The sequence below is a fragment of the Conger conger genome, chromosome 3, assembly GCF_963514075.1.
Source record: "Conger conger chromosome 3, fConCon1.1, whole genome shotgun sequence".
NCBI lineage: Eukaryota > Metazoa > Chordata > Actinopteri > Anguilliformes > Congridae > Conger > Conger conger.
The window spans coordinates 19,865,086-19,883,778 of NC_083762.1; the positions used below are offsets into that span (position 1 = coordinate 19,865,086).

The 18,693-nt window shown below is 40.6% G+C and overlaps 1 protein-coding gene across 5 annotated transcripts; it reads left to right on the top strand.

Annotated features, from left to right (window-relative positions):
* The first annotated feature begins 1,516 nt into the window (after nt 1–1,516).
* On the top strand, nt 1,517–17,248 carry her8a (hairy-related 8a). Of its 5 annotated transcripts, none has more exons than XM_061235091.1 (6): nt 1,517–1,775; nt 3,180–3,239; nt 13,228–13,400; nt 14,245–14,340; nt 15,666–15,744; nt 15,907–17,248. In XM_061235091.1, exons 3-6 carry the CDS (start codon nt 13,338–13,340, stop codon nt 16,425–16,427), a joined length of 759 nt encoding a protein of 252 aa, XP_061091075.1. In that variant the 5' UTR covers nt 1,517–1,775; nt 3,180–3,239; nt 13,228–13,337; the 3' UTR covers nt 16,428–17,248. The 5 variants fall into 5 exon arrangements, with proteins under 5 accessions (XP_061091075.1, XP_061091076.1, XP_061091077.1 ...); XM_061235092.1 differs by having other exon boundaries at nt 15,910–17,248; XM_061235093.1 differs by having other exon boundaries at nt 15,916–17,248.
* The last annotated feature ends 1,445 nt before the right edge of the window (nt 17,249–18,693 follow it).

Here is an 18,693-nt window from a genome sequence, read left to right on the forward strand (position 1 = left end):
CAGATGGTCTTGCCAAGTCAATTTCTCCACATTTCACTCAAGGCCTAGGCACTATGTTTTGCCCTATGCAATGGACATGCAATGGATGTTCATATCCAAACCATTTCATATCCACACTGTTAAACATTAGTTAACCCAGAGGGCAGTATAACTGATGCAGGCATACAGTATCACATGCAACAAGATAAAAGAACATACAGCGCAAGAGGCGTCACTGTTGAGAAATTCAAACTAAAATGATGGTTAATACTGTGGTGTATTCTGCATCACCCTCCTGAACACATTTTGTATTGATACAGTTGAGATTATACATACTGTATTATCATAGCTATTCTATTCAGAATGTCATATTACAAAATGTCAATCGAAAAATGAAGCAAAAGGAAACTTTGGGTTTAGCACCGTTTTGGAAGTGTGCCTGTTTAGTTCCAGCTTTTCAAATGATCAATTTAATTTACAATATACAATACAGGGCACAATATTATTTTTTTATTTCATTCTTAACAGAGGAATATTTTCTTCCAGAATAGCAAGTGGGGAAGAAGGTAGTGATATCTCATAAATCTCCCTTCAAGGGCCATGTTTGTGGTTTGTGCTTGATGTGTCCAACCAAACATCTAAAGGAAGACACCACTGCTCTAATGCAGCTATGTAGTTATACAGGAAAAGATAATTATGGACTGTCTTATAGGCACACAGTCATTTTGAAAAAAGGGACAGTGTTTTTTAATTCCTGTTTTCACTTCCTCTTCCTGTGGTAAATAACGGGCACATTGCAAGGTCCACATTCAGAGTTTAAATGCATGCACACATTCTGTCCTTCCCTTTGTGTGCAGCTTAAATTCACGTCGATAGATAGTCTGCAGAATACTCAGCTTTTTCAACTTTGCTATGTATTGTGATGCGGTTGTTCCTTCTTGTGATTTGCAAGTTATTTTTATCATTCAGTGAAAGCTCTTTATGACCATACACATAGAAGTTAAGTATCCATTCTTACATTGTACACTCTTTCACAATCATAGAGGAAGTGCCTGTTTCCACCCATCCTTTTTACTGTGACAACATGCAGTAACCAGACCTTCCATTTCATACTTGGTCTCAGCTTTTTCTATCTCTGATAGAGAAACTATCCTCAGCTCATGTATGTATACTATTCTCAGCAAATCATTTTCTCCTTTATAAAAAGGAAACACTGTAATTTGTATTATTTTCACAAAGCATCTGCATGTGCTACACTATGGCATGCTGTGAAAGGGTGACATTATTTTTCAGCATTGCTTTCCAAATCTGACATTGAAGCCCACAGAATACTGAATTCAAACTACTTTACTTTCCTTCTGGTGACAAATATGCATTGCCATAGTTTTGGCAGGGCATGTGTGCATGCATGCAAGTATCTTTGTGAGAGAAAGATAACGGAAGAAATGCAGCTGTGTGTCAGAGGAGGCTGTGGGTGTGCGTGAGAGAGAGAGAGAGAGAGAGAGAGAGAGAGAGAGAAAGAGAAAAAGAGAGAGAGGGCGGCAGATGCCCACATTTGTGTGACAGTGGATGAGACAGACATTGACCTTCAGACCTTCTATGTAAACATACATAATGTACAGAAAAGTCTGCTGTTAGAAGAAGACATCAGTGCATAAGAGAAATAAAGAAAGAGAGAGAAAGAAAGACAGATTAGGGGAGAGAGGGGATTTGAGTGAAATGTGACTGAGGGATCAAGGCAGTCTGTACCTCAGGATCAGAGTACATCACTCCCCACAGTCTCATATTTATACCAGGTGAGTGTTTGCTCTTCATATAATAGTATGCATAGCCATGGCGCAAAGTGTAATATACACTCATCAAGTACTTTATTAGGAATTTATTGTACTTATTTTTTCAGACTTTTTGGTCTTCTGCTGCTAAAGCCTATCCACTTAGAGGTTTGACTCATTGTGTGTTCAGAGATGCTCTTCTGCATACCACTATTGTAATGTGTGGTTATTTGCATTACTGTCCCCTCCGGTCAGCTTTGACCAAGCTGGCCCTTCTCTTCTGACCGCTTTTATTAACAAGACTTTTTTTTGTTTTCTTTGCACCATTATCTAAGATTGTTGTGCATGACATTCCCAGTAGATCCCGAGATAATCAAACCACCACGTCTAGCACCAACAATCATTCCATAGTCAAAATAACTTGAATCGCATTTCTTCCCCATTCTGATGTTTTGTCTGAACAAGAACTGATTCTCTTCACCATGTCTGAATGCTTTTATACATTGAGTTGCTTGGCAGATTGTATATTTGTATTAACGAGCTGGTGTACAGGTCTACCTAATAAAGTGGTCAATGAGTGTATAGCATGGAATAAATCATGCAGAACCGTACAGTATATTGCCTCTCCAGTTCTTACCTTCGGATCATACATGACAGCATGAAGAAGGCTACTACTCATTTTTGTTGCAATGAACATCAGTGATTACATTTTGTATTTGAAGAGGTTTCTAACTTCCCTCCGGTAACAATATAAAAAGCCTTGGGCCCTCAAGCTATCTAGCCAATGCTTGCGAGGCTGTATTAGATGAACAATAATCTGAATCTGCACAATCAGACAGTAGCCATTCCTAAAGCACAGTGACACTCCCCAGTCTGGAATTTAATCATTTAAATTCTACTCATGATGGAACAGAAACAGCATTGAGGATCTGTAATTTGTCTGCACCAACTGTGTAGGATGAAGGTCAAGGATAGGCCCTATAGGCCAAAGATAATAAAAGCATTAGGATAGCAGAACCACTGCCTTTCTACAAAAACAGGAAAGAGACATTAGAAGTAATCTTGACAAGTGAGATAGATCTCGATTATTGCAGTAACAATGAGACAAAATCAATGACGCCAAAGCTAAGAATGCATTTCCAACGAAGTGTATTTAAAATAAACTGTTTTGTATAAGTTTTGAATAATATGAATTATGTTAAATACTCCAGTTTGTGCATAAAGTAACTTTGTGGCTAATCCCCACACTGCTGTATTCTGTCTTCTATCAACGGACACTTTGCCTTGTACATTACTGTACATTACTGTACATTTATTTGTACATTACTGAACTCATAAATTAATCCGTCAGAGAATAGCACAGTCTATACAAGTCACTCCCCCTGGTTAGTAGCAGCTATGTCATTGTGCCTTTCACTGTTTTGACAGCCCGAGAAAGAGACAACTAACTCCTCAAGCTGAAGCTGAAGACCAAGGTCACTAGACACGGTAAACACATTTTGGTTGGTCAATATGAGAATTTACCTGTAGCAGATATTAATAATGTATATATTTATTGGTTTATCTTTCATTTAGATTTTATTAAATCTATCTTGAACAGATCTTTCAAAAACAACAACACTTGCATAGGAACACATTTTAATAAATGGTCATGTACATTTACTGATTGTAAATGAAAATGCAGTCACTGAGCACTTTATTAAGTAGACCTGTACACCAGCTTGTTAATGCAAATATTTAATCAGCCAATCATGTGGCAGCAACTAAATGCATACAAGCATGCAGACATTCAAGAGGTTCAGATGCTTTTCAGACCAAATGTGATCGAAGTGACTTGGAATAATTGACTGTGGAATAATTGTTGGTGCCAGACAGGGTGTTTTGAGTATCTCAGAAACCGCTGATCTCCTGGGATTTTCATGCACAACAGTCTCTACATTTTGCAGAGAATGGTGTGGAAAAAAAACATCCAGCAAGCAGCAGTTCTGCAGGCAAAAACGCTTTGTTAATGAGAGAGAAGGTTGACAGCCACACAAATAACCAAACATTACAACAGAGATATACAGAAGAGCATCTCTGAAAGCACAATGTATCAAACCTCGAAGTGGATAGGCTACAGTAGCAGACGAACAATAAGTCAAAAACATATGTCTAACAAAGACCTTATAAGCGGCATGGATGGTGCAGTGGGTAGCACTACCTCCTCACAGCAAGGAGGCCCTGGGTTCAAATCCCGGTTGGCCGGGGCCTCTCTGTGTGGAGTTGTGTGCATGTTCTCCCCGTGTTCGTGTGGGTTTCCTCCGGGTGCTCCAGTTTCCTCCCACAGTCCAAAGACATGCAGGTTAGGCTGATTGGAGAGTCTAAATTGCCCGTAGGTATGAGTGAGGTTGCATAATGATGGGGGAATGTTCAGCTACTAAGTACAGAACTGAGACCCTCACCACAAAGCCACAGGAACACATTCTCATCACATCTGCTAGATCTTGTCAGCATTTTTAATGCTCCTGCACATGAACTCTTTTATTTTCCATTGAGCTCCAATTACTAGGCTACACAGAGTGGTATCAGGGTGTAATCAACATAAAGCTTCCAGTTGTAGTTTGCATCAGCCAAATGTGCGGGCGTAACTATGATGTAGCTTGAAAAGGTCACCTTAATCAAAATATTTGTGTTGTTGCCTAGCATGAGAAAAGAGAGAAAGAGAGTATGTCTTTGATCTGGAAATCAGCGACAAATGTTTATAACAATGTCAAGCACCAAAGCAAATAGAGTCAATGTTCTGAAGAACATTTCAGATGCTATTATCAATATTACTTCCCCTTTAAGAGATACCTGTTTTAGACAATAGATGATCTTAGACAGAAATGCACCGCCATTTCTTTATTTGTCATTACCCCCACTGTGTAAATACATTACAAAATAACTGTTAAAACTGTTAAAAAAATAAAATACAAGGGTTTTCACTTAATTTATGAAATGTGTGTGCATTTAGCCATAACTTTTAAAGATCTGAAAATGTATTGAAAAAGTCTTCATGGTTTTGAGCTCGAACAATGTTTTATATTATTATGTAAATAATCCCCTTCCCCCTCTCTCTAATTCTATTACAGGAGAAAGTCATGAATTTAAATACATCCCAGAATGCCACTGACCATAAGAACCTGGTTTTTGTAGGGTCTTATTCGTTGATCTTTGTGGCCGGCACAAGCCTCAATATTATTGCTCTGGTGGTTTTCTTCTGCCACACCAAGTCACGTTCTCATACCATCGTTTACATGACCAATTTGGCAGTGGCTGACCTGTTACTTGTCTCCACTCTTCCTGTGAGGATCTACTATTTCTTGGGGTTCAAAGGGCTATCTCAAAAACTGTGTGAGGGCCTTGGCCTGGTTCTCCTAGTCAACATGTATGGGAGCATCTTTCTTCTGACGTGTATGAGCTTTGACCGCTGCATGGCTGTCTGCTATCCCATGTCATCCCGTGTCAAGGAGGGGCGGAAGAAGGCTCCACTGGTATGCCTTTGTGTCTGGATGCTGACCGTGGGAGCCAGCATGCCCATCTACCTGTTTAAAACAAGTACTCAAAATGATGATAATAATTCATGTTTCACGAGCACCCCGGCCTATGCAACCCAGAGTGTGGCGGTGTTCACCACACTGACTATTGGCTTTGGGATCCCACTCACCACCATGATGACATGCTCCTGGCTCCTGGTCAAGGCCATTAATCGCAGCACAGTGGCACAGACAGAAATGATTGACAGCCAGAAGATCAAGAGGATGATCAGCGTCAGTCTGCTGATCTTCCTGGTATGCTTCCTGCCCTACCACATAATTTTGGGGCTGTATTACTTCTACAGCATTGATCACCCCTCACTGGTGACAGCCTACCACTACAGCCTGCTTTTAGCCTGCTTCAATGCAATGTTGGATCCTTTGGCATACTATTTCACCACTGAGACTTTCAGGAAAAATGTGGACATCAAAGCAGTCAGAAAGATGTGGCCACTAAACAGCTACAGCTCAGATGATAACAATCAATCTTGTGGTGGTCCCCTGAACACATGAACACATCAACTAGCAGCAGTATCCAAAGTAAAGGACTTGTGGGTAGACAACATATGTGTCTTATACGGTCCACTTGAACATTGAAAAAAGTATTGTGCACAGTTACACAAGTGGCTAAAGAATATAGACATTAAATGGCCCTCTTTACTGGATCTGTTGCTTTTACCTTGTCTTGTCAGATTCTGTAATAAATATCGGTTTCACAATTATTCATCTTTTTTTAATTTCTTTGTATTTTAGTTCCAGTTTATTTCTAGTTGCTTCACAATTAATTTTAAGATTTATGCAAGGAAACTGGTTCATATTGCATTAGGTCTGAGCCATTGGGAATAATACAAAATGGTATTGTCCACAAACAGAAAAACATATTGGGCCTCATTTATCAATATTTTGGGAAATCCGTGGTGAGCAAATGTATGTGTAACTAACAAATTCCGCCGAATTTATCAAACAGGCATAGACAGCATTTTTTAGTATTCATGTGTGTATGTTGATAAATACGATAAATAATCGTACATCAAAGGTGGGTTCACATTGTGATTAGCATGAATTGATGCCCCTAAAACATCATTGAAGTTCTGTTAATGGAAGCCTACAAGCCAAAAACATATTTTATTCTGTAGTGTAAGCAGTGAATGTCACAGTTCTGCTTAGTTGTTTTAGGGAATTTCCAGACATTACCTTCTGATGCCGCTAGAGGCCCTCATGCCATATTTCTACCATTCTGGTAATCAGTACCCTCGTGCTGACGACTGATTCAAATTGTCTTCTGCATGCGGTTTGATTACCGATTAAGGTCAGCAGCGTGTCTATTTAAAGGAGCACTTTCACACTTTTTTCAAGTGGTATGACGGACGCAGTTAGGAGCCAGCTCTTTGCGTACCTACTTCCTACTCGCCTCATTTTAGGATCACCATAATAAGTAGGTTGTGAGGTTATTTCCTCCTAGACCGTTTTTTAACAGCTTGTTCTTCTGGTTGGCTAAGTGCCGGGGAGTTATTTGTTCCCTTTCTTGTTTTCCCCTTGCTCTACTAGGGCGTATCCCTCGTCTCTAGCGATACCCCTAAAACATGCACTCACCAAGCACTTTACTTTATTACACTTACTTATTCATGCGATTATCTAATCAGCCAATTGTGTGGCAGCAGTGCAATGCATACAATCAGGGCGGCCTGTAGCTTAGTGGTTAAGGAACACGACTGGGACACGCAAGGTTGGTGGTTCGATCCCCGGTGTAGCCACAATAACATCCGCACAGCCGTTGGGCCCTTGAGCACAAGGCTCTTAACCCTGCATTGATCCAGGGGAAGATGGTCTCCTTCTTAATCTAATCAACTGTACATCGCTCTGGATGAGAGCGTCTGCCAAATGCCAATAATGTAATGAAATGTAAATATGTAGATACGGATCAGTAGCTTCAGTTAATGTTCAGATCAACCATTAGAAAAGGGAAAAAATGTGATCTAAGTTACTTCAACCGTGGAATGAATGTTGTGGTATACAGGGTGGTTTGAGTATCTCAGAAACTGCTGATCTCCTAGGATTTTCATGCATCTCTAGAGTTTGCAAAGAATGGTGTAAAAAACAAAAAATCCAGTGAGCAGCAGTTCTGCAGACAGAAACGCCTTGTTAATGAGAGAAGTCAGAGGAGAATGCCCAGACTAGTCAAAGCTGACAGGAAGGTGACAGTAACACAAATCACCACACACTACAACAGTGGTATGCAGAAGAGCATCTCTGAACACACAACACATCCTAACTCTAAGTCAGGGGTCGGCAACCCTGCTCCTGGAGAGCCGCAGGGTGTGCTGGCTTTCGTTGTTGCTTGGCATTAATTGATCAATGAAAGCCTGATTACACAGTTAACTCACCTCACCTGGTTTCTTGGGTCTGAGTCGCTTGCTTATTTTAAGGTGGAGACGAAAGCCAGCACACCCTGCGGCTCTCCAGGACCAGGGTTGCCGACCCCTGCTCTAAGTGGATAGGCTACAGCAGAAGAAATTTGTATTAAATACCTAATAAACCTAATAAGTGCTCATGAGTATATATTGTATATTATTTGTGTACATCCTCACAAACATAACCGGCACAATAACACACAAGGAAATATACATAGAATATGTAGGCATAGGCTGTGTAATGACGTGCATGCTTGTATAGGCATCAAATTTCATTCTTCAAAACATCAGGGGTTCATTGGATTTTGTCAGCCAGGGTTCAGCTTACCTCTGAGTTAGATGCTCTAAATGACACTGAGAAAAATGCCTCCTTTGATTAGTGATTTTGGTATGCCCTTGCATACATTGCATAGAAAATTACTGACTCAATTCACTGCAGTGGTGGCACGGATGGTGCAGTGGGTAGCACTGCCGCCAGAGGTCCTGAGTTCGAATCCCCGTCGGCCGGGGCCTCTCTGTGCGGAGTTTGCATGTTCTCCCCGTGTTCGTGTGGGTTTCCTCCCACAGTCCAAAGACATGCAGGTTAGGCTGATTGGAGAGTCTAAATTGCCTGTAGGTATGAGTGTGTGAGTGAATGGTGTGTGTGCCCTGTGATGAACTGCCGACCTGTCCAGGGTGTATTCCTGCCTTTTGCCCAATGTATGCTGGGATAGGCTCCAGCCCCCCTGCGACCCTGTTCAGGATAAGCGGGTTAGGATAATGAATGAATGAATTAATTTACTGCAGCAGCACACAGACTGGCTGCAGTTCCCTCTGCATGCACACACACAGACAGACACACAGACACACGTGTGCACACACACACACTTGGCTTAATGCGCTATATATAAATGTAAAAATCATATGCTCTTATGGTTCTCTGAAAAAAATATTCATGTCATACATTTGTTGGCTACAGCTATCCTTGTACAATTGCTTTTTATTCTAAAGTTTGATCATTTGAAGTAGATTGTTTTGTTGAATTGTGTCAACAACAACAGGATACTTGTAATGTGTATTCTCTGTTTGAATAGATTCTGAATTTTCATCTTTTCTTACCAGGCAAAGTATATTAAAGTGTGATTTCCATGGATATCAATACTCTTGCTACTCACAGACACAGCAGGTTCTTGTCATCATAAATTGCACATTTTTAGCACATTGCTAGAACAAAATATGCATGCACGCCACACATGTACTCTATAATACCACATGCAGAAGACATGTCTCAGATCATTTGTGGTTCTGACTTTAATTTAAATATACAGTGGGTACTGCCTTGACCAATCCAGTTTCCCTGCAATACTACACTCTACCTGTGTATACACACTACATATCTCTCATCTTACCTTCTTTAAACATAAGCCCATCCCCCACACTCTACCCCATTTCTACTGTGTAGTTAATTGTACTTCTTAAATGTCATTTTCCTGCCACAATGGTGCTGACCAACTAACAAAAGTAGTTTCCTTAATTTTCTTAGAATACAATAAGATGAGACATTTGAAAAAATAATTTAATATATTAAATAGTCTAAAACAGTAAGATGTGAAGTCCCCAATGATCAGTCAGATAAAGATGTGCATTCATGTTGCCCATGATGAAAGATTGCCACACGTGCTAAAAAAAATACTTGAATAAAAACCTAGTTGAACGCATGCACAACAGGAAGTAATGCAAATGGATAGTGACTATATGCTGGCCAGTTTTTAGAAGGTTGCACCACCACCAAGAACTCATGCAGATCCTGTGAAACTACACAGTTGCACACAGAGTACACCCCCACACTCAGAAATCACAAACAAGTATTTTCTTTAAACAATTTTTAATTATATATAAATATTTTTACAGCACCTTTATAGAAGTTCATGGATTCTGTAAACCACAGCCATTTAGAAACAAACTTGTGACAATTTCATGCTGCTAATTTCAATTATTAGAGCTGATGGAGCAAGTTTTAATTTCTTGTAAGATCGAAATAATAGAACATGCTTGTGGTTTCCTCATACAACATACTTGTTTTCTAGTTCGTTATACTTTTACAAAACTTTGTGTTGACATAGACATCAAGCTGTAACCTTGGTTCTCTTGGTAAAACGTCTGTCAAATCATTTTGTTCTCTTATTATTTTTTAATAATTATAGTTCCTCTAAGACTGGCTCTTAAGCACTAAAGGCACAGTAGGTATGTGTCCTGTCCCCACTTGACTGAAGTTGACTGAAGCAAACGTGTGACATCTAGTGGCAATTATGGGTCTTATTCAGACACGGTAATGTCTTTTCTTTGGGGTCTGCACCACAGAAGCACCCGGAAGTATTCATGCTGTCTGCAAAAGAACTTTCGGCCCACTGATTTCAATATAGAAATCCGTCTTTTTTTTTGTATTCATTTCATTAGTAGTAGTTTGTGAAACAGTGATCATTTTGGTCCAGACTTCTTTATAAAATATAAAAATGTAATAATGCTTCATGATGAAATGTAACTACCCTTACACGAGTATCAAAATACCACCAGGGAATCTTCAAAATTCAGACATTTTCCCATTCACTTAAAAAAGGATATCCAAAGTCTTTCCATCAAACATGTACAAGCTGAGTTCCAGGGCTTCATAAGCTTAGGTTAGTTCAGTGGTCGGCAGCCCTGGTCCTGGAGAGCCACAGGGTGTGCTGGGGTCCCCACTCCTGGTCCTGGAGAGCCACAGGGTGTGCTGGGGTCCCCACTCCTGGTCCTGGAGAGCCACAGGGTGTGCTGGGGTCCCCAATCCTGGTCCTGGAGAGCCGCAGGGTGTGCTGGGGTCCCCACTCCTGGTCCTGGAGAGCCACAGGGTGTGCTGGGGTCCTCACTCCTGGTCCTGGAGAGCCACAGGGTGTGCTGGGGTCCTCACTCCTGGTCCTGGAAAGCCACAGGGTGTGCTGGGGTCCTCACTCCTGGTCCTGGAGAGCTGCAGGGTGTGCTGGTTTTCGATGTTGCAGCAGTTGATTACGCAGTTAACTCACAGCACCTAGCTTGTTGGGTCTGAATCGGGGGCAGATTTTTAGGTGAAAACCACCCAGTGGCTTTCCAGGACCAGGGTTGCCGACCCTTGGTTTAGCTGAAGGTGTGCTTCCCTATCTAGTTAAATATGCATGTCTTTGGTTTGCAGACTCAGCACCGGTCCACACCTCAGAACAGTATAAGAAGGGATATGCGGTTACGTGGATCCATTCACTCATATTAAATTTGGTACTTCCGCAATGGCACCACTGCTAGATGGCTGCCATGGCCTGGAAATAGTATTACAGATGAGCCTTCCATATATTCCTGAGTGCTGTCCAAATTTATCGAACTTGGTCCAGCCTGAATTAAACACCCAAAGCTTACAGTGTGGTAATCAATAGAAGCAAGGTGAACCAAAAAAACAAAAACAAAACCATGATAAAAAAAGCACTGAACCAATTCTGTTGACTAGGTCTATATATAAGTTACTATGAATAAACGTTATAAACGATATAAATGAGCTCACAAATAACAGCAAGCTAGCTATCTAAAGACATCTATTTAGCATTTTTACCAGCAACCTGTATGCCCAGACTGTTACAGAAGGCCTCCCTACTGTATCGTATTCCCTTCCCAAAAGGAGAGATCTCATCAGTTGCAATTTCTTCAATAGCACTGAGCTCTCTGGAAATCGATCGTGTCTTATGTTCAGAAACCTTTGTTAAGTCCCATGGCAGTACAATGTAAAGTGTGTCAGCCCAAATTCAACAGTACAACTCACTCAGGTTCACATGTTGTACTGTAACACCCTCAGCTAAATCATAACAAATGTGTTTTTTTTCTGACAGAATAATGTAACACTCCATGGGTACAGTAGGCCCTATTCTAAAACATTCTGTTTCTGAATAAAAAACATTTGATGAAAAAGTAAGTAACTGATTAGGATCAGCCAATATCAAGATCGAAAGATAAAGGATATGAAACGGGACATACATTGATATCATCAAAGCAAAGTGTGCCACCATCTGTCAATGTGGATCTATTTTCAATCCTTATAGGCTCAATAAATACCTTGCGATTAGAATGTTAGTCGCAACAATAGAAAAAAAGGTCTGCAACTTTGGCTTTTGGCGTCACCCTTCCGCCATGACTCCTCCCAACTCCGATTTCGGGTTTAAAAATCTAATTCGAATTTAAATGCTTAAGATTGCCATTAAATCTTTATCACCCAGGGCATTATTCGCTTGACTGAGGGTCATTACAGCAGGACCAGGAGCAAAAAAGAGATCTTTGTGCGCTTCATTGGAGTGTGTCCGTCTCGGGGACAATGGAGTAAACAATAAGGGAACTAGGAAGGGGGTCGGCGCGATTAAAAAAAGGGGTGGGAAAGGCACAAACAATGCCGGAGAGATTCCCCTGTTGCGTTTCAAACTGAAAGGGCTGGATGCCATTTACTATTGTTGCGCGATTATTCCCTCTTCAGCTTTGTATTCTTCCCCTCGGTAGAACCTGTAGGGGGTGTGAAATTTCTAAGGAGTTCTTCAAATAGCTAGCCACTTTTTACGCCTACGTAGCTACTATAGGTTGGCTACCATTTTCTACTATCGACGCAATAATGGGCCTAAATCGTTTATGTAGTTAATTACTGTGTCGATTTTCAGTTTTGTATGTTCAGTAACCAGAGCCTACGAGGCACACTATTAAATCCAAAATATAAAGAATTGGTTTAAAAACAGTCTACAGGCCCGCGAAAGCTCTAGGCGTATGGCACGTCTACCAGTAATCCCAGTTGGTGGATTGTACATTATACGATTGGCTTGTTACTTTTATCAAACAATCAGCAATCCAACAAAATAGGCTGTCACGCATTGCTACTTTTGAGCAATATCTAGGATCATTTTCACAGACTGAGATAAAGCCTAGCCCTGGACTAAACTGTTTTGTAGGGAGAATCTTAATCTGTGTTTTAGTTATGGAACACTTGTATGTTAAGGCGATATATAAACACTACTAGTAAACCATATAGTATACTCACTGCGCATACACAGTAGGTTACAGTAATGTAATAGCCAAAATCAAAATGAAGATAAGGACATGGGGTCCCATGAACGCCGATGCGTCTCACAGATGTGATTTCTTGAGATCCTAGCTAATTAATTCTAATAATCTACGCATTTAACATGCAGTGGTGAAATCGATTAATTATCTTAAAGACTGATAATTCTGATAATCCCAGCGAATTTTAAGAACGGGCAGTAGTCATTTTACTCGTCAGATTTGCTCCTCAGTTAAACCTCGCGCGTTACCACCTCCTATTCCCATTCATCCATGGCTTGACAACGGGACATGAAGACAAGCACGTCCCTCCGGGCTGTGGGAAAGTGCGGGGCAGAGAGCACCCATATATTGTTATGCAAATATAGTGGCAGAGGCGGGTTCAGTGCGCATACATATAAACCGCTCACCGCCTTATATATTTAACATTTTTTATTTCAGATCTATCCAAGGCATCAAACAAAATCGTGATAGCCTTCAGTGGACGGCGCATAACGTGTCAAAGAACACTAGCCCTACGAGATACAAAGAGACGTCATCTACATTTCGGAATGACAGCATCCAGCATGGGCAGTCTTTCAGAAAGGAATTTCAACGCAAAGGAAGAGAGGAAGGTAGGCAAACGCAACCTTCTACTGATGCACTCATGAAAATAACAATGTAAACACGGGACTTGGCACAATAAGGCAAAACAGGCTACTGTGTTTCAGCTAAACTAACCGCAACTGGCACTTGTTCAGGTTAAGCTATAGTGAATAAGTAAAATAAAGCAATGATCAAATTCTATTTAGGTCGCTTGTAAATCCCGCAAACAAGTTTCATCTGGTATTTGATAAGCGCATATAAACTGCTGCCATCAAAATACGCCCATGTGCCCATGTCTGTGGTTAGGTCGGCATACCGCTTGCTTAGCCAATATTTGGTGATTCATTTAAAGATTATTACATCCACTAAATAACTACATGTTGTTGACAAAAAAAGCAACTGTCCATAATGTGGTTTCAGTTCGCAGGCGCCAAATGTCCTTATAAACGCGTTTTGATCAATTAAGCGCTAAAGCAGTTCTGTCACCATAGATAATGTCAATAAACACATAAATCCACATTTTCAGCGAGTTCACTGGGAGTATATTCAAATGCTCACTTGATTGCTCAGTTACACTGGTTAATTTGTAACAACATCATAAAAATGTTATGTTTATGTCAGTCATACAATTCAAGCCACTATGTATACCTTAATTCAATGCTAGCATTGCAACACGGGTTTTTGGAGAACATGGGACTGGCATTGCATTGATTGCATTGTCACACTTTTTATCTGCAAGAATTGATTGATTGATTGCAAATGTACAGTGTTTATTACAACTATTGATTCATACTTATAAACCATAATTGCAAAATAATGTGCTTAATCTCTTATGACGGGCCTCTCTCTACTTTCTTCCCTACTATTATCCAGCTACGGAAGCCCTTGATTGAAAAGAAGCGACGGGAGCGAATCAACTGCAGCCTTGAGCAGCTGAAGGGTATCATGGTGGATGCCTATAACCTTGATGTATGTGTGAAGTGCTACACTGAGACAAAAAAGATTGAATACAGAATACTCCTAGATATAGGTTGTTGAACATATCATGTGCAGACTAGACCAAAGAGCTTTCTCATTGCATATACATTTTAGTTACATTTTCAGCAATGACACCACTATTGACAAATAAAAATGTTCAATATGGATTGAATTTAATATGCTAAGTGATACTTGGAGAAAAGGTGTCAATGTATAATTAATCTGATTTGAATAGCAGTGATAAGACCAGCAAGGCTATTGCTATGCATTTGCATTCTTTCATTACCATATCCATGCATGACGTGTTTTGTCATTATGTTTAAATCTGATGTTCATTTAAAAACATTGCCCAGATCAATTCATATGAATTAAGTAGGGAAAGCTAAAATGCTAGGGATTAACCAACAAATTCCTTTCATAACATTCTTTTGAAGTTATTATTTAAGAGGGCGGCCTGTAGCGTGGTGGTTAAGGTAAATGACTGGGACAGGCAAGGTTGGTGGTTCAAATCCCAGTGTAGCCACAATAAGATCCATACATCTCCTGCTTAGTCTAATCAACTGTACATCGCTCTGGATAAGAGTGATGCCAATAATGTAAAGAGTATCGGTAGCTAGATTAATCTTTCTCAGAGCATTCTATCACTCATTCAAGCACATACTAGCTATGCACATATCAGTTAGCTCTGGTTAAGTCCCAGGCAGGCGCCCATCCCAAGTCTTTGCAAAATAAAATATGCCACCTGACAATATATAGACTTGCTAATCACCAGGGTTTATGCAAAATTACGACTATTAGGATAAGAAAAATGTTGTAAAGAAAAATTTATTTTGTTACCAGACCTTTTCAGTTTAGCAGTTTATGGAGTGAAATGTCACATAAAATCCTAAGTATATACTTGACTGATTGATTTAATTTATTTGATCATCATTAGAAAAATATGAGAGGAAGTTCAAGAAGGAACATCATCCAGTACAAATCTTAAAAACTATCAATGGTAACACAAGAAACCTAAAAAACCTATTTCGATTGTGGTCCTTAAGTTTTACAGATATAATGCTTAAAATTAATATTAGCTATGGCCACAAAGCAGCTATAACATTCTTACATATTGCCTGAAAAACACATTATGCCTCTAAAGTCAACACAATCAGCCAATCCAAACAGCAAACTGATCACAGATCAATATTGAACGAGGAAACTGTTCCTTCAGGAATTTCAGTCAAACTAGATTCAGTGCAAAATATAAGTTTTGATAACAATTCTGGGTGATTTATCACAAATTAATGATATTCTTTTCATTTGCATCATTTTAGCAATCTAAGCTGGAGAAGGCAGATGTCCTGGAGATTACAGTGCAACACATGGAGGGCATGCAAAGGGGTCAAGGGACAGGTAAGCTAGTTTCAAGGTGGTGTGATGACCAGACCCTACAAAGCCAATCTTTGAGAATGTATTGGTGGTCTTAAGGAATAAAAGAACCCGTAGACAAATGGCAAACCGGTTTAGGATGCCGGTGGTCTGTGGCAGTACTCATTCATGTCTGCTTCTCTTCAGCAGGTTCAGGGAGCAGTTTGGGGTTGGAATCTCGCCAGCGGTACAGCAGTGGTTATATCCAGTGCATGCACGAGGTGCACAATCTTTTGCTTACCTGCCCAGGCATGGACAAGACCTTGGGTGCACGCCTGCTCAACCACCTGCTCAAGTCTCTTCCTCACATCAGTGTGAAGACTGTCAGCACTTCTAACACCAGCAATGATGACATTATTGATAGCACAGGCAACTGCAGCCCCCTTGCAGCCTCTGTAACTCATTCTCCAATCTCACTGCCCTTAACAGCTTTTCACCCCCTAAACCCCAACTCTTCCCCTTCACCGCCCCAACCCCCATCCCCATCTCCACATAGCCCGATGCTCTCCCCCTGGTACCATGAGGCAATGGAGGGCAATTGTGGTAGAGAACTTATGCCACCCTCCAGCCCTAGCTCTCCCTCCCCAATCCCCCACTCAGGCCTACTTCATCCTGTCTTTCCCCTATTAATCCCAGGAGGAGATCCTTCCATGTGGAGGCCATGGTAAACAAACAAAAAAACCCAACTCCTCCCTGCCATGTAGCCTCATTGCAAATTAAGTTCTGCTTTTTTTCAGAGAGCATGAGGTAGAGAGGTGGGCTCTAGTCAAAGTTTAAGGGTTAGGATTTATTCTTGGAAATTAGTGCATGGGACACCTGGACTAAGTGCCCCAAATTGAACACAATGTAATGCCTCCAGCACTAAGTGACCTTAAAAAAAAAAGGATCAACTTAAATTGCGGTTTATTTTGATGATTTGGCGAACACCCTTAAACTTCAAAACGTGATCTTATATTTATGGGGTCTGAACTAGTTCGATAATATCTGTGGAGACCAGGGCCCTGTTTCACAAAACAAGATTACTTAGTTAGCTGGATTACTTCACTGAATAAAACCCAAAATGACTCTTTTTACTTCAATCCATGTTCCAGATTTGAGTGGGTTCTGGGTTTTACTCCAGCTAACTCAGTTTAGTTATTTCCTTCATGAAATAACCCCAAATTCTTGGTATACTTGTTTATACTTGCAATTACAATTTTGTAATTAAGAAAATGACCACTTAGAGGGTCATACACAAAGTAAATAAGTAGAAGAGTGGTAACATTCTCCCTGAAAAAAACAAACTTCTGCCTTTTATATTACAAGACACAGAAGTTTAGCTGGTACCTCATATTGAAGCAGCCAATGTAGAAAATTTCATGGAAGTAGTGGATTTGGGTGTATACTTTGGCATTGTAATTGACATGACAGTAATTATGAAATTGCTTGTGAGCTCTTTTGAAACTATGTATGTATGTCAGTAAAATAAAAAAATAAAACAATCATCTGACAGTATAGTCACAGTGCAGTAATATGATTTTTAACATATATAAAGATTTTGTTAAAAAAAACCACTTTATTAGGTAGAACTGTACCCCAGCTTGTTAAACGGGCACTGTCATGCTTGTATTTGGATTAAATGCTTAAATTATGTGTGTATGCCATTTTAAAATCACCGTCAGTGTAGCCGTTTCCTAAATATGGGGCAAAACTTCTAAGGGCAAACAATTGGCTTGAATTGCTAGCCTGTGTTTCCCAGAAGGTAATGGGCGCTCAAACTCCACCCTTGAACGCAAAGACTGGTTTCGCATGACACTCCCACGGAAATATGGTAATGTTAGCATACAAATATCACTTAACCTAACTTGGCCAGCCTGAGCGATCTGACTTTGCTGAGTTAGAGGACAAGCTTTTTGATTTTGACGAAGAAATACAACCTTACAGTTTTGAACCGGAATTTACAGAGGAGAAATTGCGTGAGCGAGAGAGGCAAACAGCGGAGGACGAGGCAGCCAAAGCTAACAGAGAGCAGAGAAGTGGGAACAGAAATTGGTGTCAGGGTGGGTACTGTGAACCCATGCCTAACGTTACTAAGAGGGAGAGCCTTCGCTGCCGCGAATGGCATCAAGGGCAACGGCTGTTGGCAGAAACCGAACACAGTTTACATCACTGTCAATAATAACTTTGAACCCTTGCTATATAGAAACAGTACTTGCCAACTTCTTCTGTAGCATTAGGAGGATTAACTGGAAGAAGTATTGACAACCAAGCTTTTGATGCAGCTTGTTAGCTAGATATTTACTTACTCTTCGCTTTGTTGCCCTCCCGGACCCCTTGGTTGTGGATATTTCCTATGGAGGACTTCCAAGGAATCTCTTGTCTCTCTAGCCTCTCGAGTATTCTCGAGTGAATATTTCTGAGGAAGACCACCTTTACTTAGTTAGACACCTTTGGCTCCAATATTGAGGGCATTTTACATTGACATGACCCCATTGACGTGGGAGTGTCGTGTGATCGCCTGGATGGGTGGCCTTCCATAAACCAGTCTCTACGTTCCAGGGTGTAATTTTGAGCGCCCGTTACCTTCTGGGAAACACAAGCTGGAGATTCTGCCCTGAGAAGTTTTGCCCCATATTTAGGAAACGGCTACACTGATGGTGATTTTAAAAAGGTGACTTTGACCGTGGAATTATTGTTGGTGCCAGACAGGGTGGTTTGAGTATTTCAGAGACAGCTGATCTCCTGCGATTTTCATGGACAACAGTTTACAGAGAATTGTGTAAAAAACAAAAAAACATGCAGTCAGAAGCAGTTCTGCAAGCAGAAGCATGTTGTTAATGAGAGATCAGAGGAGAATGGCCAAACCGATTGAAACTGACAGGAAGGTGACAGTAACGCAAATAGCAACGCATTACAACAGTGTCTCTGAACACACAGTGCATCATACCTCTAAGT

Bases quoted from the DNA above. Each gene is read 5' to 3' on its own strand.
- her8a (XM_061235089.1), top strand. From the start codon at position 4,871: ATGAATTTAAATACATCCCAGAATGCCACTGACCATAAGAACCTGGTT.